General features: G+C 37.1%; 1 protein-coding gene across 3 annotated transcripts in view; it reads left to right on the forward strand.

Annotated features, from left to right (window-relative positions):
* The window catches only part of MCU (mitochondrial calcium uniporter), a 208,682-nt gene that overhangs the window by 150,882 nt on the left and 34,511 nt on the right, over positions 1–23,289 (forward strand). For all 3 annotated transcript variants that reach the window (XR_651685.3, XM_003903787.4, XM_009214713.4), the window contains one exon: positions 7,409–7,478. Coding sequence is in view for 2 of the 3 variants with exons in the window: in XM_003903787.4 (XP_003903836.1) it covers positions 7,409–7,478 (70 nt within the window). In the remaining variant the exon portion in view is untranslated. The remainder of the gene's footprint in view (positions 1–7,408; positions 7,479–23,289) is intronic.

The following is a 23,289-nucleotide window of genomic DNA, read 5'->3' on the forward strand; positions in this document are numbered from 1 at the left end:
AAATTAAACTTTATCCATAGGTATGTGTTTATATGAAAAAACATAGGGTTTTGTACTGTCAGTGGCTTCAGGCATCCACTGAGAGTCTTAGAACATATCCCTCACAGATAACGGGGGAATACGTAGAGTGTCTATTCGCATGGAGTTTACATTCGGACTTTATTCCCTTGCATCTAAATTTATATGCTGCTTTGAATTGCATAAATGATTGTTAAAAGGTACAAATGCTAGGTTTTATGTGACAGTGAGTCCTTTAAGTAAAGATCTTTGCATTTGGGTTTTTAGTTTTTAAAAAGTAATAATGAACAACACATTCAATGACCATCTCAGTACAACATGGAATGCATTTGTACCTACATCAGTCAAAAATAAAACAGACCTTTAATATATAGGGAGAAATTTGTACTCTGTATCAAAAAATGCTTACAGAAATCATAATTACTTTTATTTCTCAGAGTAGCTTAGCAGTAAAACAACAAATCTTCAAATGTGTTTTATGTTGGTATCTGAAGAGATAGTCTTTTAAAACCTCAGATTTCTACCTTAATATCATAAGATGTTTATTTTGTATATTATCTCTGTTTAGAGATAGTTGTGGTTTTTGAAATGTATTACAGTAATTCAATTTTTTATGTTGAGTCAATCTCTTAAGGATATTGAAGGTTTATTTTGAGTTTGTTTCTGTAGAATATTAGTCATTCAAGTGTTATCATGTTTATATTGTCACTTTCCTTAAGTGAAACCAGCCTTGTGAAATGGTTTTGTTATCATTGTTGCATTATTTTTAATTTAACAGATGAAGAAACAGAGACTTAGAAGTGGAAATTCAAGATAGTGAGTTGTGGAAGTGGGCCCAAGTCTTCCCATTCCAGTGTTTTCCCCCACTATCCAATCTCCAGGTTAAAGCCACAGTCCTTATTTAGTATATCGGTAGATTAGAAGTAGTAAATGTTGCTGATATGATGTTTCAACAACTTTGCTGTATCAGGGATATGGAAAAAGACTGATCCCAACCTGTGTAAGCTGTTATAGGTGTGTCTTGCTTTAGACCAACTGAAATAGTTTATGCTGCTAATTGGAGTATCCGTACAAGCACTGAATTTTGGAGACAGGTTTGACAGAGTTGCTGAAATATGGGTACTCTGGTCTTAGAAACGAAATTTTTGGAACATTATTGAAAGGGGTTCATTTTATAAGCATTCCATGTTGTGCTAAGGGAAATGTAACAGGGAGATACAAGTGGACATATCCAAACTTGAGGCAGAGTGAGGATATTTATAATAAGATTTTAGCCATGGACAAATACATAGATACAGTTATTCCATCTAAAGCGGTTTGATGCAGTTAATATAGTTTAGTTTGATGTAGTTGGTAGCTGTTTGTTTCTTAATGAAATTAGATCCCAAGATTTTCTTAAAGGGAACTAGGTTAGTAAGAAAATAACTTTCCCTCTCTTTCTTTTTTTTTTCCTCTCTCTCCCTCCCTCCCTGCACCCTCCTCCCTTCTTCCCCCTCACCATTCCCCTTCCTTTAGCCTGATGTCTATTTGACTGTGAATATTTGGGGGCTATTGACAGGTTATTTAGATTTGACAGTCCTCCCAAGTTTCTGGAAGGAGTATACTGCTGAGTTTGCTCTTTTGAACTATGAAAGATGAATTAAGTATAGTTGAATAATTTATGATCACAGTAAGGAATTTAAAAGTAAATTTTGACTTGAATTTAATACTTTTCTGAGGGCATAAAATATCTTTTTTATCATTCTAAAGTTTAATTTTTGTTGGCTTAAATCTTATGTTTTGGAGAAATAAAGTTACAGTGTTTTGTAGCCTGACTCTAAATTGATAACACTAGGGATTAAGATCAAAGATAAAGGATTATAATACTACCGCAGACGTTATACTTTCTTTTAGTTTCAAGTCCCTGATTTTCCTTAAAGTTCTCAAGTTACTTATTAAAGATATGGACTGGTACCAAAAGAATAAACTTGCCGTCTCTTTTCAAGGAACTATGGGGGCACCAAATCACCTTATTCATTTGGCACCAATATTTCTAGGGAGGCTGGGTGCCTTGGCTAATGCCTGTGATCCCAGCACTTTGGGAGGCCAAGATGTACAGATCACTTGAGTTCAGGAGTTCGAGACCAGCCTGGCCAACTTGGTGAAACCCTGTCTCTACTAAAAAATACAAAAATTAGCCAGCCAGGCATGGTTGGTGCTCGCCTGTAGTCCCAGCTACTCGGGAGGCTGAGGCAGGAGAATCGCTTGAACCCAGAAGGCAGAGATTGCAGTGAGCCAAGATCGCGCCACTACACTCCAGCCTGGGCAACAGAGAGAGACACTAGGAAAAAAAAAAATTCCTAGAGATTTTCCCTTTCTCTGATAATTTTTGAAATACTTTCTAAATAATTAACTTTACTGAAGTTTAATCTTTGTATCTGCCAAGATTTAACTTAATTGACTATTTTAATCTTGGTATCTGCCTGTGAAATTTAAATATGTAAATATTACATACCATTTGCCTGATTGTTTTTGCTGACTTTTCTTTCTTTTTTAACTTTTTGGTATATTTTTCAAACTTTCAGCATCAGTCAAATATTTATTAAAAGCTTCCAAGGAAAGTAAAGGGGGAGGGAAAAAAAACCTAAACAGTAAAGGAAAAAAACTTTTAAAAACTTACTATTTTCTTGTGACATGTTAAAAATACAAAATTTAAACCACGAAATATTTTCAATTTAGGGGAGTTATGGAAGAGTTTAGAATAGTGATGGTTCTTTGACCTTGAGCTCTTATAATTGCTTCCTTGGTTTTTTTTGTTTTTTGTTTGTTGTTGCCATATTTCAAGGAAAAAAGGCAAGAGCAAAATAATTTTTGTTTTTGTTATCTTTATTAGACTCTAAACTTCTGGAAGGTTTAAAGGAAAAAAAGGACTTATATGTGTGTTTGTAAATACTTAATATGTGGTACTTTATAATTGGCAGTGTCATTATAGAAGTAGATGGGAAGGACTTTGAGAAAGTGAATTATCCCAAAACTACAGAAACTGTTCTATAAGCAAGGATCAGCAAACATTTTCTTAAAGGGCCAGATGGTAAATATTTGATACTTTGTGGGCCATGTGGTCTCTGTTGCAGCTACTCAACTCTTGCAGCTGTATATCAACCACTCAATTTTGCTGTTGTGATGTGAAAGTAGTTGAGTGGGGTATAGAGAGTAAGTAAATGAATGAGTTTTGTTATGTTCTAATAAAATGTATTTACAAAAACTGGCAGCCAGCCTGCCAACCCATGTTCTGTATCATCTAACAAATATTACTCATAACCAACCATGTAATGATGTGGTTCTCTTCCCCACAAAAACATCTCTTATTATTGTTGAGGATAATTTATGAAGTCATAGAGGACAGAGGATTTCTGTTTTAAAACGGCCCAGTGTATGTATATTGAAGTGATATGATGGTTGGGATTTCCTTCTAAGATACACTGAAGGGAAAAAACTAGGTGGATATAGATGAACTGAATTTGATAAAATGTTGATAAATATAGAAGCAGATGATGGGTTCATGAGATTTCTTCACACTGTGCTTCCTACTGTATGTGTTTGAAGATGTGAGTATTTAAAAGTTACTACATAAACAAATAATGGCCCAGTAAAGGCAGCAGTTTCTCTCTTCTCTTCTCACATCTTGGAATAGGAAGGAGAATAAGACAAAAATACAAGCCACATCTTCAGCACAACTAGGGAGATCTCTGCAATTCCAAAACACTTATTATATAAAGGAAGGTTGTCAGATCCAGTGAAGGTCAAATAGAGGTGTGTGGGGAAACCCTGAGGAATGATACCTATGGTTGCAGATCCCCAACAAAGCCAGCCAAGCACAGTTCTCCAAAGGAAGCTGCTGACCTCAGACTTCTCCAAAGCAGCATTCAACACAGATACTTTCCCTTCCAAATCCTCAAGGAAAGATTAATTTAGAAATTAACATGCCAAGCTACAGGAAATTTAGCTTTTATGAGTCCTACTTCTACAGGAAGAAGTGCAGCCAACCAAGAAATGAAAGGAGAAACTACAGCTAAAGAGTATTGGCAGTGAACATAGAGTCCATTGATCTATAGCATTAAGACTAAAACAAATGTGGAAATTAGATTTATAGAGCAGAATATGAATCGTTAAAACCTTGACAGTGCAGTAATGAAAGTCGATGAGGAAATAAATGATGTTGTCATGTTTTATAACAACCTGTCAAAAGATGTCATTTGAAATCAATAAATCTAGTAAAATCTTAAGATTGGGGTGGAGGGGAGTCTGTAGTTGATACATAGATACGTAGGTTAGAGTGAAAGGTAAACACTAAGGGAAATAATCTAATAAACTAAACCGAGTGGTAGAGGGAAAGAAAAAAGAAACATAGCTGTATTAATCATTGCTGATAATAGAGATAGGATTTTTATATGTTACAGTATATTTTATGTAAAACTATAGTTATAAAAAAAACTATAAAATATAGGATTTTTGTTTTTGTTTTTGTTTTTTTGCCTAACATGTATTCGATGAGGACTTGTTATTTGCCAAGCACTGTCAGTGACCAAAACAGATGAAAATTTTTGCTTCATGGGTTGGAGGAGACAGACAAAATAAAAATAATAAGTAATTTGTTAAGAGGTGTTAAATGTATGGGGAGAAATACAGCATAAAAGGATTAGGAGTACCCATTGATGAGATTGCTTTTTTTGTAGTGGGTGAGTAGACCTTAGTCAGACAATGAAATTTGAACAAATATTTGAAGGAACTGAGCCAGATAGTTATCTAGAGAAACAGTATTCTAAGCAAAGGTAGTTGCTATTACAAAGGCCCTGAAGCAAAAACGTAGCTGGGCTCAAGAAACAGGGAAGAGTGTAAAGGGGTAAAGCACAGTAATATAGGAGGGAGAGTGGTAAGCGATGAAGTCAGAGAAAATGGGATATCAGAGAATATTGGACTTTCAGAGGCCGTTAAAAGACTTCAGACTTTTACTCTGAAGTAGCTACTAGAAAAAGTAAACCTTTTTTATTATCAGAAGGAATATGTACATAAACAAAGTAAGCACAAATCATTGAGTAATTTTATTTTAATGTTTTTTAAGAAATGAGGTCTCACTCTGTTGCCCAGGCTGGAGTGCAATGGCACAATCATAGATCACTGCAGCCTCTTCTAACTCCTGGGTTCAAGCAGTCCTCTCACTCAGCCTACCAAAGTGCTGTGATTACTGGCGCAAGATACCATGCCCAGTCACTAGTAAAGTATTTTTACTTTAGAAAACATCGCATACAATTTCATAACTGATGAGAGCTTAAATATGTATGCTATATTAATTAAAGTAATTCTCCTATTAAAACATTCTCCTATTAAAACATTCCCAGATTCTAATTCTCCTAATTCTCCTATTAAAACATTCCCAGATCAGATTACTAAGAAAATGAAAGCAAAGAAACTCAGAAAGGATAACAAAATTAAAGAACACGCAAAGCTGTAATAGGCATATGCAAACTCAAACATGCAGGGATCATGTTCCTAATATTGGACAAGACTTAGTACAAAAACCATTACACGAGGAAAAAGAGCCTGCAAGATCTGCTTGAGAGCAGCTTTAAAGTGCTTCTCAGAAATACAAACAGAGACTTAAATGGAAAGACTTACAAGATTCTTTGGCAAAAATCAAAATCCTTTTTTAACCCATGAAGTTAATATCTCACAACAAGATATAGCTAGTATTTATTGAGAATGTACTCTATGCCAGGCATGTTCTAAGGACTTTATATGTATTACTCATTTAGTCCTCACAAGTACTTTACATGGGTGATGTTAGTATCACTTTTTGCCCATTTTTCAGTGAAGAAACCAAGGCACAAAGAAGTTAATAACTTGCCCAAGGGTTGCAGTTAAAGTTACTGACCTACAAAATGAACTCAGGCAAGATTATTTCAGATTCTGTGCTTTTAACCACTGCACAATACTGTTTTTTTGAAACCAATAGCTGTGCATGTGTGTGTACGTCTAGATAAACTGACTCTAAAGTTCATGTGGAGAAACAAATAAGAATAACTGGGAGATTTCTTAAAGAAAAGTAATAAGGGAAAACTAGCCCTACCAGACACTGAAATATAAGACTAGAATGTTGAAACAATGTGGCTACTAGAGCATGAGCAGAATAGAAGTTCAGAAATAGATCCAAATTCATGTAATTATCTGGAAAATTATAAACATAACATTTCAAATAAGAAAGGAAAAGATGTATTATTCATTGTATGGGACAGCTATGTTGTCATTAGAGGGAAACTAGATTTCGACTTACTTTGACTAGAAGTAATTCCTAATGAATCAAAGATTTAAAACTAAACTAGCTGTAAGCCAAGTCTCAAGTAATTTTTAAATTATTTATTTAAATTTTTTATAAATGTCAGTCTCACATTTCTGCATGCTCTCTTAAGTTGAAACGAGATGGAAATTAATGATAGTCATATGAAGTGCATCAGCACAAAGAAAAATCATTTAGGACTCTGTGACAATGCACACCTTAATACAGCTTAGTAGATGCTAAATGATTTTTCTTTGTGCTGATGGAATGGAGTATGTCAGGCCTGAAGCAGGTATATTGGATTTTATTCAGTTAATGCCTGCCCTTCCTCTTCCTTTGATACTTTTTGGGGCTGGGAAAGTAAAAGATACAAAGGAATAAAGTATTTGCCAAGTGAGAAATGTATTCAGTATTCATTCTGAAACATGGTTTAGTTATGAGAACCTGAGTTCCAGATCCACATCCACAGTGACATTGCTCTTCAAGGAAGTAGTAGAGGTGGATGTGAGTGGGAGTGATTTTTTCTAACACTCTGAAGCGGTCATGATTAAGGACCCAAGTAGTGAGGTTGCCTCTCCAAGTTTTTTAAAAAGGAGAGTGAACATAAAGACCAGAGACCTACTCCATAATAGTAAATTGTTGATACAGCTACTTAATAACTCTTATACCTGGTAAGAGATAGGAAGGAGATGCAGGTCTGAAAGGTAACCAGAGGAAGAAAAAGCCAGAAAGTTTACTTGAGGCCTGATAGTACCTAGAATCAATATTAAGTGTTTTTAAAGTACATAAAACATGATTTGTATAATTCTAATTTTGTTTAATGTAACATGTATACTTGTGTTTGTATATGTAAATGTGTTTGCATAAATCTTAAAAACACCAAAATGTTCACCACTATTATTTTAGGATGATAAGAGTTTGAAAGACTTTTATTTTCTTTTATCTGTATTTTTAAAGTTTTCTACAAAGCATACATATTACTTAAGTAATCATATTTATATATTTATTATATACACACACATAAGTATATGTTTGTTGTTCCATTCTGACAGTAGATGTATCTTTTATGTTGTCTAGGTACACCAAAGGATCTCTTCCTGGCAGAATTTGGGAGTTGTTTATTGCAGTACTGTTGTGCCCTCTGATGGTGAGTTTCAGCAAATCCACCGTTTATGTCTAATATTATTTCCCTCTTAGCTCAATGTTTCCTATTCTCTATCTGACACAAAAATTTATAAACCATACTCTTTCACTTAAGGTGGGCTTAGGGGTTAGAGAGGGAAAGGAGGAGAAGGAAAATAAAATTTGGATGAGAATCTAATGAGTTTAGAGAAGAAACCAAGAAGAAACACTAAGATCCATTAAGACTTCATAGGTTATTAAATGATCATATATCTTTTATTTTTTATTTTTGAGATGGAGCCTTGGTCTGTTGCCCAGGTGGAGTGCAGTGGTGCGATCTCAGCTCAGTGCAGCCTCCGCTTCCTGGGTTCAAGCAATTTTCCTGCCTCAGCCTCCTGAGCAGCTGGGAACAGGCGAGCACCACCATGCCCAACTAATTTTTGTATTTTTTGTAGAGATAGGGTTTCACCATGTTGGCCAGACTGGTCTCGAACACCTGGCCTCACGTGATCCATCCACCTCAGCCTCCCAAAGTGCTGGGATTATAGGCGTGAGCCACTGTGCCCAGCCTCATTTATCTGTTAAAACTAGGGACATGGTTAATTTGAAGATCACGGAAGCACCATCTTTTGTGTTTTCCAACCATTGGGTCTTCACATTATGGATAATGATGATCAAACACTCCAGCCTCTTGTTGTATCAGAGCCTAGACAGAAGGAACTCAAAGTCTAAGACCTCCTACTCTTGCTTGTCTTTTTCCCTACTTAGGTATAGGACTACAATACTCTTCTTTGATGTGGGAAGGGATAAACAGATGCTTGCAGACCACATGCAATCCTTTTTAAAGGTCTTTGATGCTATAAACTGTTGACAGGATCCAAACCTTTGTTGTTTTTATGGTAGTGGAGGGAGATGTGTTTATAACTCTTACTGCCATTTCTCTTACCCAGTAGTGTGCATTTACAGTTTAGGTTGCTTAGTTTAGGGGTTGGCGGTTAGATATGTTTCCTCTGTGTAAAGTTGAGTTTGATAGAGCTCTGATTTCAACCTTAGAAACATTTATTCATAAGCACAACAACCGCTGAAAGAGCGTCCTGCAAATTTACAAGGGTGCCTAAAACTAAAGAAGCCCAGAAAATGAATCATGAAAACACTAGAATCCCCAACTTTTAGTCAGTATAATTTTTTGCAGTGTTATCAGAATCACCTCCCAAAGCTGTTACGTGAATTTATAGATAGTGTGCTCGTATTTGCCAGATCTTCTAAATTTGGAAGAAAAATCCATTGTGACTACTTGTTTGTAATATGGAAAGGTTAAAAAGGGGAAAATAGAGCAAAATCAAAATAAGGAAAATATTAGCTGGCTCTCTGTTTCCAGTCTCTTAAAGACAAAAAAACTAATAAATTAGTACCAATTAATGTATAAATTAAAAAACAGTACTTAGCACTGTGTTGTGGCCAGAAAGGTAGCTGTGTTGCCCCCAGTCAAGAGTCAATATGTACCCAGATAGCAGTACTTTCTACATGGCCACGAGCCAGAGGACCATAATGCCACCTGGCTATGCTACCTATTCCTTTCCCTCCTTAAGCTCCTTCAATGCAGTGGGTGGGTATCTCTCTTCCTCCTGACACTGCTTGGTCCATTAAATAGCCAAATGGTGACTGTCCACATCTATGCCAGCACTACTCCCAGGTTCTGACTTACTCCATTACCACTGCAGGGTGCCATCATTAGATAGTTTGAATAAAAAGAATTTCTCTCACTGTAAAAAAAAGAAAAGAAAAGAAAAGGTTTATATTGCTGAATCCACTCAGCTTTTGCTGAACTATTTCATTCAAAAATTTCTAGTCTTTATGATATTGTTTAAAATTATCATATATTCAATATCCACATATATCAGTATATATTCATAAAGAATATCAACCAAGTCACATGTTATACTACAGCAGGAAGGTCAAGTCCTATTGGCAGTTATGATATTTAGTGGCAATTAACTTGAACTAATAAATTCATATTGGAATTGATATTAATTTTGCTACTTATTGCCATTACTGTTATCCTGTTATATATACCTACATATAGGCTGTGTTATATATACCTATATTCTGTCCATATGGAGATATTTCAGTAATTTAACAATGGTACAGTTATACTGGGGTATCTGGTCAAATGTTATCAGAGGACATAAATGCTAATAGGTTGCCAGTATGAGGGTTTGAAGGCAATATTATTTTTACAAAAACTAAAAGGATACCAACTTAAGAAAAAAAAGAGTGTCTCCCCAAATTCCAACTAACACTATTTATCCTTCTTAAGAAAACTAATTCGTATTACTTATCAAGAAATAAAAGCACAAAATTATTTGTTTTAATGTAGCTTGATGTTCCTTATTGTACATCTTTCTAATTTTGTACTTTTTTTTTTTTTTTTTTTTTTTGAGACAGAGTCTCACTTAGTCACCCAGGCTGGAGTGCAGTGGCACAATCTCGGCTCACTGCAAGCTCCGCCTCCCAGGTTCACGCCATTCTCCTGCCTCAGCCTCCCAAGTAGCTGGGACTACAGGTGCCCGCCACCACGCCCGGCTAATTTTTTACATTTTTAGTAGAGACGTGCTTTCACCGTGTTAGCCAGGATGGTCTTGATCTCCTGACCTCGTGATCCACCCACCTCGGCCTCCCAAAGTGCTGGGATTACAGGCGTGAGCCACCGCGCCCGGCCTAATTTTGTACTTCTAAGTTAATTTTACCTTAGGTCAGTATAGCTTGTGAGAAAACTGCTTAATCCACAGCTACTCCAGTAAGTAGAGTTTGGTCACCAGCAACAGAAATTTCTACCATCACTCCCTGCTCTTTGTTGTGACTGCTGGTCATCTTCAGTATTAAATGAGGACTTCACCCTCGGTTTTTAGAAGAGCAAGGTCTAAAATATCATATCCTGTAATTATGGTATTTATATACTTAGTAAATATACCTATATATACTGCTTTTCAGTAATTATTAATTATGTTAGTTGACAAATCTGGTTATGATGGTAACAACTGATAATAAAATATGTAGATTATCTTAAATGCTTACCTCTCTAACAAAGCAATCTAACAGGTTCTAGATTTTTTTTCTTTTTGGTATCGTAAATACTTATGAGGATCTATTGAAAGCTCTAGACCCTTTCTCTAGAAGAATTTATATAAACATAGGAAATTTTGCATACAATGTTATAGTGATACAGATTCCCCTAGACCAAACTGTGGAGCAAACACATACCCATACTGACACCCACGTTACGTTTTATGAGAGGCATTCTGCTTAAAGGTTAGGAGTACAAGCTTTGAAGTCAAGCAGACCTAGGTTTATATCCCAGTTCTACCACTTAACCTCCTTAAAACCCCCGGTAAGTGATAAGTCAAAGCCTGTTTCCTCATCCATGAAATATAGATAGTAATAGTTAACACCTCCAACAGAAAAATGTAGAAATAGTACTTATTCTGTAAGGAGTGGTTGTGGTGGTGTTAAAGACCTCAAATCTAAAACACGTGGTCTTAGACTTATTTTAATTTCTCTGTGCCCCAGATCCTCAACTGTAAAATGACTAATAGTAAAATTTTTATGGTTATATAGTTTATACTTACTTGAAGTCTTTAAAGCCTTCAGGGGTTTCCCTTCATGTTAGTGGAAGTTACAATGATGTGGATAATTCTGCTGTAGACAGTTTGTATAATTTATCATCCAACTCAGAACACTTTTGAGAATGAAAGGAGATGCCTGATACTTTTTTTTTTTTTTGAGACCGAGTCTTGCTCTGTCACCAGGCTGGAGTGCAGTGGTGCAGTCTCAGCTCACTGCAACCTCCGCCTCCCGGGTTCAAGTGATTCTCCTGCCTCAGCCTCCCGAGTAGCTGGGATTACAGGCACCCACCACCACGCCTGGCTAATTTTTTTTTTTTTTGTATTTTTAGTGGAGACGGGGTTTCACTGTGTTGGCCAGGATGGTTTCGATCTCTTGACCTTGTGATCCACCCTCCTCAGCCTACCAAAGTGTTGGGATTATAGGCGTGAGCCACCACACCCGGCTGCCTGATACTTTTTAATAGTGTAGACCAGGACCTATCTTCACTCTAGCTATTGGGAAAGTGTGAAAAGTGAGCTAGAGAAAGAGCAAGAAAAATAGCCTTATCTAGTTGCTTTTTTTTTAAATCCAGAAATGTAACCCTACTCAAACTGCCTTATATTAAGAATTGCTAGGACCTGGCATAGTGGCTCACGCCTGTAATCCCAGCACTTTGGGAGGCCAAGGTGGGAGGATCTCTTGAGTTCAGGAGTTCAAGACCAGCCTGGGCAACATAGACCTCATCTCTACCAAAAAATACAAAAATTAGCTGGGTGTGGTGGCATGTGCCTGTGGTCTCAGCTACTTGGGAGGCTGGGGTGGGAGGATTGCTTGAGCCCAGGAGGTCAAGGCTGCAACGAGGTGAGAAATCAAGTCAACAGTGAGCTAGGATCTGCTACTGCACCGCTCCCTCCTGAACGACAGTCAGACCTTGTCTCACAAAAAAAAAAAAAAAAAGTGAGAATCGCTAGAGAATTGTTATGTTTATCTTGTACTTAACAAAAGATGTAAGATTTCCCTACAAAAATTGTTTGTGGGCAAATCATTTTAATAATGAAAGTATCTGAAAATTCCTGTTTAATAATAAACAACCATCTGTTTAGTCAACCCAAGTAATAGATAATATATAAATTCTAAACCTAAGGTCTGCGAGTGGTTTTGGGAACCAGATATATGCTCCAGCTTTTTTTTGTTTTTGTTTTCTGTCCTGTTGCTTTTTAAAGAAGCTTTATTGAGCTGTATTTCACATACCATAAAATTTACCCATCATTGTACAACTGTCACAACAAACCATCTTTTTTTTTTTTTTTTGAGATGGAGTCTCGCACCAGCACCCAGGCTGGAGTGCAGTGGTGCAGTCTGGACTCACTATAACCTCCCCCTCCCGGGTTCAAACGATTCTTGTGCCTCAGCCTCCCTAGCAGCTGGGATTACAAGCATGCACCACCATGCCCGACTGATCTTTGTATTTTTAGGAGAGAGGGGTTTCGCCATGTTGGCCAGGCTGGTCTCGAACTCCTGACCTCAGGTGATCCACCCACCTCAGTCTCTCGAAGTGCTGGGATTACAGGCGTGAGCCACCATGCCCAGCCACAACAATCCATTTTTGAACCGCTCGCTTGTTTGTCAGTTGATAGTGTAGCAAAAAAATTTTTTTTAAAGTTCCCCAGTTCTAATCTTCACTCACACCCTCAACCCCAGGTAACCACCAATTTGCTTTCTGTCTCTGTAGTTAAACCTTTTCCAAAAATGTCATATAAATGGACTCATACAATATGTAGTCTTGCATCTAGCTTCTTTTACACAGCGCAATGCTTTCAAGGCTTATCCATGTTATAGTGTGTATTTGTAGTTCTTTATTTTTATTGCTGGGTAGTATTCCAGTATGTAGAAATATCCCATTTTGTTTATTCATTCACCAAATGAGGGACATTAGAATTGTTTTCCATTTTGAACTATTAAAAATAATGCTGCTGCCAACATTTGCCTATAAATCTTTGTATGGACATGTTTTCATTCTTCTTGGATAGATACTTATGAATGAAATGGTTGGGTTATACTGTAGGTGTATGCTTAATTTTTTAAGAAACTGCAAACTGTTTTCCAAAGTGACTGTACCATTTTGCATTCCCACCAGCAGTTCATCGGTGTGACAGTCTCCCTACATCCTCCCCAACCTTGGTACAGTCAATCTTGATTATAGACACTCTAATGGATATACAGTATTACTTCATTGTGGTTTTAATTTGGATTTCACTGATAATTAATGATATTGAACATCTTTTCATGCGCTTATTAACCATTCAGATATTTTATTTAGTAAAGTGTCTATTCAAAGGACCTTTTGAAAACATTTGACTATTTATCTTCTTATTATTGAGTTGTAAGAGTTCTTTATATAGTCTAGAGTTTTTCTTGTTAGTTTTTCAAATAGTTTTGAGAGAAAGGGGACAGATGTTATTAATGACTTTTTGTCAACTCATGTTAGTAACTGTTGTACACAGTTGGAAATTCTGTGTCATTATTGTATTGAGGGCACATACATACCCAACCACTATACCCCACCACTATATATCTTTCATTCCAGCTTTAAAAAGACTTGACAACAAAAAAGAAATGAAGCATTGAAGCTACTTAATCACCAAAAATTATAGGGCACACAGAGCTTAAGTATTTTAATGTGGCAGAGTTCTCACCAGCTTAAATACAAAGTTGTGAAAACAGAAGCACCTTATTTTTTTTATTTTAAAAATATATCCAACAGTTCAGATTTTTTTTTTTTTTGTAAGTAGTAATTACAATTTGAAACTTTACCAAAATGTGGATGCACTTGTTTCATCACAGAACTCTTTCCTTGAAGGATTCTTCAAGATTGACTTTTATATTACCAAGAAAAGAAGCCACATGAAATTGGAAAGACCTTTAAGCTTTATGTGCTGACAGTGAACTACTTCGCTTGGAGCAGAAGAAAATTTATGTCAGATTTCAGGTGATGCCATCCACTTCAGGATTGTCATCATTTTTTCCAATATTTTGAAGTGAATTTTGAGGGAATTGGAAACTAACTCATTTTCCTCCAGAATGCAGCTTGGTTAAAAAACTGATACTGCTCAAAGCAGTTAGTTCCTAGTTTTTGTCTGTTAACATGCATGTTGACACAATTAAAGAAAAATTCCTAATATCCAGGTCTCTTGTGGAAATTACAAAGGCTGTTAATATTAATGGCTACCAGCATCTCTGACAGACTGTTAAACTTCTTTGCCAAAATAACTACCAGAAAAAAATTTTTTTTTTTTTGAGATGGAGTTTTGCTCTTGTCGCCAGGCTGGAGTGCAGTGGCACTCAGCTCACTGCGCCCTGCTTCTCCTGGGTTCAAGTGATTCTCCTGCCTCAGCCTCCTGAGTAGCCGGGATTACAGGTGCCTGCCACCATGCCCCCCTAATTTTTGTATTTTTATTAGAGACGGGGTTTTACCATGTTGGCCAGGCTGTTCTCAAACCCCTGACCTCAGGTGATCCACCCGCCTCGGCCTCCCAAAGTTCTGGGATTACAGGCATGAGCCACCGCGCCTGGCCCAAAAAAAATTTTTGACTCTAATGAAGATCTTAGTATTCTGCACAGATGGCGCATCTTCCAAACTTAGCAATGTGCATACTTATACTGCCTCAGAGGAGAAAGCAGCTCCACCCATTGTAATAATGCATTGCTTTTCTTTCTTTCACTGGCACATACTGGCTTTGAAGACTCTTCCAACAGGCCTAAAAATTTTGTCTGCTCCCACAGAAGTAATCAATTTCATAAGAACAAATTTTTATCAAAAAAAAGTTTAAAAATTTAAAATTCTCCTTTGCTTTATTAAATTTTTGGCAGGAGTTTTGCTTTTTGAAAGAAAAGAAAGATTAGTACAGGAGGAGTTTATTCGTGGCTTGATTTACTTGGGGATATTTGGGGCTTTATGAATGAGTAATCTAATTCAAGACCTTATAGTTGTTATGGATTTGGCAGAAAAATCATAAACTCTTAGCCAAACTATTGCTCTGAGTAAGGTAAAGCCAGGAGTTTGAGACCAGCCTAGGCAACATGGTGAAACCGTCTCTACTAAAAATACAAAAAATTAGCTGGGTGTGGTGGCGCACACCTGCAGTCCTATAGTCCTGTAGAAATGGACAACCATGTGAATTTTCTACTACTTGAAGTATCTCTGTAGGCTAGTCATGAATGAAAAGTTTTGTCAGTTTCTCCGTAGGCATATAGGAAAACCGCAGAGATCTTAAAGATTACCTTCACACAGAAAACCTCACAATTGAAACTTGGATTTATAATCTTTTCACTTTTCATATTGTATTGAGTAGTGATATGAAATCAATTCTCAGACAATTCTTAGTTTCCTTGCACAAACTTAACCTAGCATCATTTCGCAAAGTGAGCTGTGATTCTATTTGTTATCGTATACCTTTCTCGGAATTTTCAGTACCACTTTTCATCAAAATAGAAAGTGCACAACCTTTTGGATATCAAAGATAATATTCAGTTTACCATGTTCCAAAACTAGGGCAGTATGTGACTTCTTTAGTCAAGCCAAACAATAGCAGCCTAGAATTTACATGTTCTTTCCTCTTGAATTAACTTTTATTTTCCGTTTAATTTGTGTATTTTATTTCTTTGTAAAAAACAGGAAATGGCCATTAATTTTGGTTCAAAAATGAGGGAAATAATCCTTCAGGTTTTGTAAACATTGATTTTTAAAATAGGGCAATACAAAGAAAATCGTATTTTCTTCGTATTACATATAAAATAAAGTAGTTATATAAAATGAAATTTTATAAATTATATAATTATAAAATAATTGTAAATAAATACAATAATTTATTTTATAAATTATATCTAAAATTTTTATGTACAAACTGTTTTGATTTTTTCAGGAAATAGGGTTGAGGAAGAAGTTCATCCATAGCTTTATCAGATTCTCAAAGAGGTTAATTAACCAAAAATACTAAAAAACAGATTATTTTTTTAGAGCAGTTTTAGGTTCACATCCCAAATGCGAGAAGGGTACAGAAATATCCTATATATTCCCTGCCCCCAAATCCTTGCATAGCCTCCCCCATGATGAATATCTCCCCATGAGAGGAGTACATTTGTTATAATTGATGAGCCTGCATTGACACATCATTACAACCCCAAGTCCATTAATTTTCGTTAGGATTCACACTTGGTGTTTTACATCCTATGGGTTTTGGGCAAATGTATATATGACATGTATCCACCATTATAGTATCACACAGAGGAGTTTCACCGCCCTAAAAATCCTCTGTGCTCTACCTATTCATATCTCCCTTTTCCCTAACTCCTGGTAGGCAGGTACTAATCTTTTACTGTCTCCATAGTTTTGCCTTTTCCAGAATGTCTTACAGTTGGAATCATACAGTATGTAGCCTTTTCTGATTGACATCTTTCACTTGGTAAGATACATTTAAGTTTTCTCTATGTCTTTTCATGGCTTGATAGCTCATTTCTTTTTAGCACTGAATAATAGTCTGTTATCTGGGTGTACCACAATTTGTCCACTTGCCTACTGAAGGACATCTTGGTTGCTTCCAAGTTTTGGCAGTTATGAATAAAGCTACTACAAACATCTGTGTGCAAGTTTTTATATGGGCATTTTTCAGCTCTTTTGGGTAAATACAGAGAATCGTGGTTGGTAGCAGTATGTTTATTTTTGTAAGAAAACACCAAACTGTCTACCAAAGTGGTTGTACTATTTTGTATTCCCAACAGTAATGAATGAGAGTTCCTGTTGCTTCACATCCTTGCCAGCATTTGATGTTTAACTTACTCTTTCCCCTTGTTAAACTCAGTGGAAGCAGTCATTTTTCTTCTCTTGACATTTAAAGAAAATTTTAATTATTTTATATATTTAAGTAGATTTTTCTGAAATTATTGTGAAGCAAACACATTTTGTTTATACATATTAATTATAGATATTCTGTCAGATGCAGCAGCTCATGCCTGTAATCCTAGCACTTTGGGAGGCCAAAGCAGGTTGATCACCTGAGCTCATGAGATTGAGACTAGCCTAGGCAACTTGGTAAAACCGTCTCTACCAAAAATACAAAAAATTAGGCTGGGCGTGGTGGCTCATGCCTGTAATCTCAGTACTTTACGGGGCCAAGGTGGGCGGATCACCTTAGGTCAGGAGTTCGAGACCAGCCTGGCCAACATGGCAAAAACCCATCTCTACTAAAAATATAAAAATTAGCTGATCATGGTGGTGGGCACCTGTAATCCCAGTTACTTGGGAGGCTGAGGCAGAAGAATCGCTTGAACCCGGGAGGCAGAGGTTGCGGTGAGCCAAGATTGCGCCACTGTTGCCTGGGCAACAGAGCAAGACTCCATCTCAAAGAAAATGTAAAAAAATAGAAATACAAAAATTAGCTGGGCGTGGACGCATACATCTGTAGTTCTAGCTACTCAGGAGACTGAGGCAGGAGGATCTCTTAAACCTGGGCGGTTAAGGCTGCAGTGAGCCCTGATCATGCCACTGCATTCTAGCCTGGGTGACAAGAGTGTGACTCTGTCTCAAAAAAAAAAAGTATATATATATATATATATGTATATGTATATGTATATGTAAATATTCTGAGGATGTTTTTGCGATAATATATAAGGAAGCTCCTTATTGTCACCAAAGTAGATAGATATTTAGTTTATTCTGTTAAAATGATAGTCTTATATTTTGTCTAACATATAATTTAACAAAGCATATAGACTTTTGGAATTATCCTTAGGAATATAGAAGTGATTGTTAAATTACTTGAGGGCATCTAGGCATAAAACTAGTAAAAATAAAATGTAAGACATTTATTGAGAATAATAAACTTTATTGAAGGACATAAGATAGGAATAAATGCAGTGTTATACCATCTTAATAGATATGAAGACAACAATTGTAAATTGTCTATTTTCCTTAAATGAATTTATAAATTCAATGCAATGCTAATCAAAACCCCAGTGGGAGCTGATCAGCTTACTTAAAAATTCACATGAAAGAGTAAAGCTATATAAAAAACTAAGATAAATTTGGAATAGGAAAACACGGGGACATGTGGTACCTAAGCATGTACTAAGACATATTTCTAAAACTGTAATAATCAAAACAATGAAGTATGGGTACAGGAAAGATTGTTGGATCAGATTAGAGAAAGCTTACATATATAGAAATCTGACATGCGATTGATTAGCATTGTAAAGCCAAGGAAAAAGGGCAGACTATTTAATAAATGGTGCTATTACAATCAACTTCTCAACATCACAAAAATAAATAAGTTCCAGATGAATTAAGGAGTAAAATGTGAAACACAAGGCTCTAAAAGGAAATAAAAATTTACATCAGAAACTAAAAACATTGAGTAGTACTACTTTCTCTTAGCCTTATTTTTATTTATAATAGGGGAAAAAAATCTGGTTTTTCAATATACAAATTATGGTATACAGTCATGCATGTACTGAATAACGACATTTCAGTCAACAATGGGCCACATATATGATATTGGTCCCAAAAGAGTATAATACTGTATTTTTACTGCACCTTTTCTATGTTCAGAAATGTTTAGATATACAAATACCACTGTGTTATAGTTGCTGACAGTATTCAGCACAGTAATATGCTATACAGGTTTGTAGCCTAAGAGCAATACCTAGATACCTACTAGGTGTATGGTAGGCTATACCATCTAGGTTTTGTAAATATTATCTATGATGTTCACACAGTGACAGAATCACCTAATGATGCAGTTCTCAGAATGTATCCCTGTTGTTAAGCAATGTATTCATAGAATGAAATTCTATATAGGAGGTTTTTTTTCTTTTTTTTAAATTTACCACTTCCTTATATATAGGAGTTTAAGTGAATGTTTCCAGAAATATGATTCAATTTAGATAAACCTCAAAGCAATGATTATCATAAAAGACAAGTTTTAGAGGGTTGTAAACACCGTGATCCTTTATATATAGGAGTCTCCCCTCCACCCCTTTTTCCATGGCTTCACTTTCCATAGTTTCAATTACCCACGGGCAACTACAGTCTGAAAATATTAAATGGAAAATTCCAGAAATAAACAATAAGTTTTTGTTTTGTTTTGTTTGAGACAGAGTCTTGCTCTGTCACAGGCTGGAGTGCAGTGGTGCAATATCAGCTCACTGCAACCTCTGCCTCCCAGGTTCAAGCAATTATCCTGCCTCAGGCTCCCGCGTAGCTGGGATTACAGGTGCCTGCCACCACACCCAGCTAATATTTGTATTTTCAGTAGAGTCAGCGTTTTACCATGTTGGCCAGGTTGGTCTCAAACTCCTGACCTCAAGTGATCTGCCTGCATCAGCCCCCCAAAGTGCTGGGATTACAGGTGTGAGCCACTGTGCCCAGCCCAATTAATAAGTTTTAAATTGAATGCTGTTCTGAGTAGTGTGATGAAATTTTGTGCTATCCTGCTCCATCCCACCTGGGATGTGAATCATCCCTTTGCTCAGCATATCCATGCTTTATATGCTACTCGCCCATTAGTCACTTAGTAGCTGTTTCAGTTATCGGATTGACTGTTGTTGTACTGCAGCACTTGTGGTCGAGTAACCCTTATTTTACTTAATACTAACCCACCATGTACAAGAGTAGTGATGCTGGCATATTGTTTTAATTGTTCTAATTTTTTCTTAGTTCTTTCTGTTAATCTCTTATTGTGCCTAATTTATAAATTAAACTTAAAAATTTTTTTTCTTCTTTTTTGAAAATGAAAATGTTTGACTGGACTGGGAAGGCTCCCCCCACCCCTCAAAGCCAGAGCTGACAAAATTGTTCCCTTTAGGGTCCAGATGGAGGGAACCAGGATAGGGACTGGGAAGAAACCAGGAAGCAATGAAGGGAAGGAGTGGAAAGGAATAATCCAAATGGAGAGGAATAAAGCCTCCAAAAATCTTCTACCTAAAAGTAGGAGATCTTAGATCCAGGGGAACTTCCTCCCAGGGTGGCCAGGGAGACAGTTGAACTTTAGATGTCAGTGTATCTGTTTCCATTTTTATTGAGACGAAATCTTGCCCTGTCGCCCAGGCTGGAGCGCAGTGGTGCAAACTCGGTTCACTGCAACCTCCGCCTCCCGGGTTCAAGCGAATCTCCTGCCTCGGACTCCCAAGTAACTGGGATTTCAGGCGCATGCCACCATGCTAGGCTAATTTTTTGTACTTTTTCACTAGAGACAGAGTTTCGCCATGTTGGCCAGGGTGATGTAGAACTCCTGACCTCAAGTGATTCGCCCGACTTGGCCTCCCAAAGTGCTGGGATTACAGGCGTGAGCCACCGTGCCTGGCCTGTATATTGATTTCTGATCATGTTGACAAGTTTACATTTGGTCAAGAATGTACCACTTCTCCATATGGGCTTCTCCATAGGGCTGCAGGATTGTCCTCATGATATGATGACTGGCTTCCCCTAGAGCAAGTGTACAAGAGACCAAAGCAGAAGCTGTAAAGTCTATTATGACATAGTCTTAGAAGTTACAGTCATCACTTCAGCTGTATCATATTGGTTCTGCAGACCAGCCCTGATTTGATGTGGATGACACTACTCAGGGCATGAATGTAGATAATCCCTGACTTCTGATGGTTCAACTTATGGTTTTTTGACTTTATGATGGATTTGTTGGAGTATTAAATGCATTTTTTGACTTACAGTGGGTTTATGCAGAGGTGATATCATAAGTCAAGAGGCATCTATACTATCTTAGTCCATTTCTTTGCTGCTATATCAATTGCAAACTGAGTAATTTATGAAGAAAAGATTGATTTGGCTTACAGTTCTGGGAAGTCCAAGATCGAGGAGTCCATCTAGCAAGGGTCTTCTTGTTGCATTGTAACATCGCAGAAGGCATCACATTGTGGGGAAGTGTGCACAGGAGACAGAGAGGGGAAACTAAGTTGAACTCACCTTTTTTTTTTTAATCAGGAACCCACTCCCCCAGTAACTAACCCACTCCTATGATAATGGCAAAAATCCAGTTACAAGGGCAGAGCCTTCATGACCTAATCACCTCTTAAAGGTCCTGCCTCTCAACACTATTACAATGGCAATTAAATTTCAAGGTGAGTTTCAGAGGAGACATTCAAACCATAACAAATACTTACAGGCAAGGATTATAGAGAGTCTTCTTGAAGGCTGGCTATCACAGTACTAAATATCGTGTATTGAGATATATATTTGTGCGTGTGTGTGTGTGCGTGTGTGTGTATAAATGGATGGAAATTTATACCAAGTTGGTAAACACCAACTGCCAACTTCAGGATAGTGGCTTCATTTGGAAAAAGATCACCCTGCTTCAATGTGGAAAATTGAACTGGAGCAAGGCTGGAATGAAGGACTCCAATTACAGTGCAGCTGATAGAATAAAAAGACAGTGGTGGCCTGGACTAAAATGGTGGTAGTGTAGAGAGTATCAGAGGGCTTAGAGATGTTTTAAAAATAGAATGAAAGGGCCGGGTGTGGTGGCTCACACCTGTAATCCCAGCACTTTGGGAGGCTGAGTCAGGTGGATCACGAGGTCAGGTGTTCGAGACCAGCCTGGCCAACATAGTGAAACCACGTCTTTACTAAAAATACAAAAAATTAGCTGGGCGTGGTGGCAGGCACCTGTAATCCCAGCTACTCGGGAGGCTGAGGCAGGAGAATCGCTTGAGCCTGGGAGGTGGAGGTTGCTGTGAGCCGAGATTGCGCCACTGCACTCCAGCCTGGGTGACGGTGCAAGACTCTGTCTCCAAAAAAAAAAAAAAAAAAGAAAGAAATGAAAGGACATGATGAGTAATTAGATCTGAGGAATGTCAGATTCAGATTCTGGCTCTACGAGTAGTCAAGGATAGCAGGTAATTTTCTGGCTTGGTCAAAAATAAAATAATGGTGGTGTTATTGGTTGAGATTATGGGTGGTTAGGGAAGATGGATTCACTTTTAGGACTTTTGAGTTTGAGTTATGGCTGTGGGAGACCCAATTTCTAGCAGACAATTGAATATAGGCTTGGCATATCATCAGCATTTACATGAGACTTTGGGAAGACACGAGATTCCCTAGAGAGTGTGTGAACTGAGAAGCACAGAGGCCGAGGACAAAGCACTTAGAAACTTTTAAGGGATGAGTAGAGGAAGAATAACTTATGAGGGGAAATTAGAAGGTCGAGACAGAAAGAAAAGCTAGAAGCCTCATAGAGGCCAATGGGGAAACTTTTTTACAAAGTGAGGGAGTCGTTAACATTAGATGCTGCTAAAACAAGCAAGTTAAGAACTAAAATATCTACTGAATTTAGCAAACTAATGTCATGTGTGACCTAGAAGAGGATTTCTTAGTCAAATGAACTATTGCTATTGAATTGAACTATGTGATCTTAGGAATATTATCTTTTCAGGAATATTATCTTTTTCTTTTTCTTTTTTTTTTTTTTAGACAGAATTTCGCTCTTGTTGCCCAGGCTGGAGTACAGTGGCACAATCTCAGCTCACTGCAACCTCTCCCTCCCGAGTTCAAGTGATTCTCCTGCCTCAGGTGCCTGAGTAGCTAGGATTACAGGTGTCTGCCACTACACCCAGCTAATTTTTTGTATTTTTGGTAGAGATGGAGTTTCACCATGTTGGCCAGACAGGTCTCGAACTCCTGACCTCAGGTGATCCACTCACCTTGGCCTCCCAAAGTGCTAGGATTACAGGCATGAGCCACTGTGCCCAGCCCAGGAATATTATCTAACATTACTAGACTCTATTATTCTTGGCTGCAAAAGAAGGTTGTTAGTTTGTATGATCTCTCTGGCCTTCCAGCACTGAAATTCTGTGATTATATCTCACATTTATGATGCAGAATATTACAGAAAATGGGGAGGAAATCGATAACGTTAAGATCATAAGCCCCTGAAATCATCCATCATACATAGTTCTACTCCAAGCAGCTTTGCAGAAAAAGCCCAACATGGGCTTCCTTACTGTACCAGTTCCCTTTCATAATAAGCCCTCAAAATATATACAGGTGATATATTTTAATGGAGATTTTACTCATTATTTTGAACACTAACCAAACTTCATACTATATATTTTTACAAGCATTTAAAAAATATTTTGCAAAATAATAAGCATTTGTATTTTATGACTGTTTTTCAACTCCTGATGCCTCAAAGGCATTTTTAAAAAATGTATTCCTGCTTCAAATGCAA

This window comes from Papio anubis, chromosome 11, assembly GCF_008728515.1.
Source record: "Papio anubis isolate 15944 chromosome 11, Panubis1.0, whole genome shotgun sequence".
In the NCBI taxonomy this organism is placed as follows: Eukaryota; Metazoa; Chordata; class Mammalia; order Primates; family Cercopithecidae; genus Papio; species Papio anubis.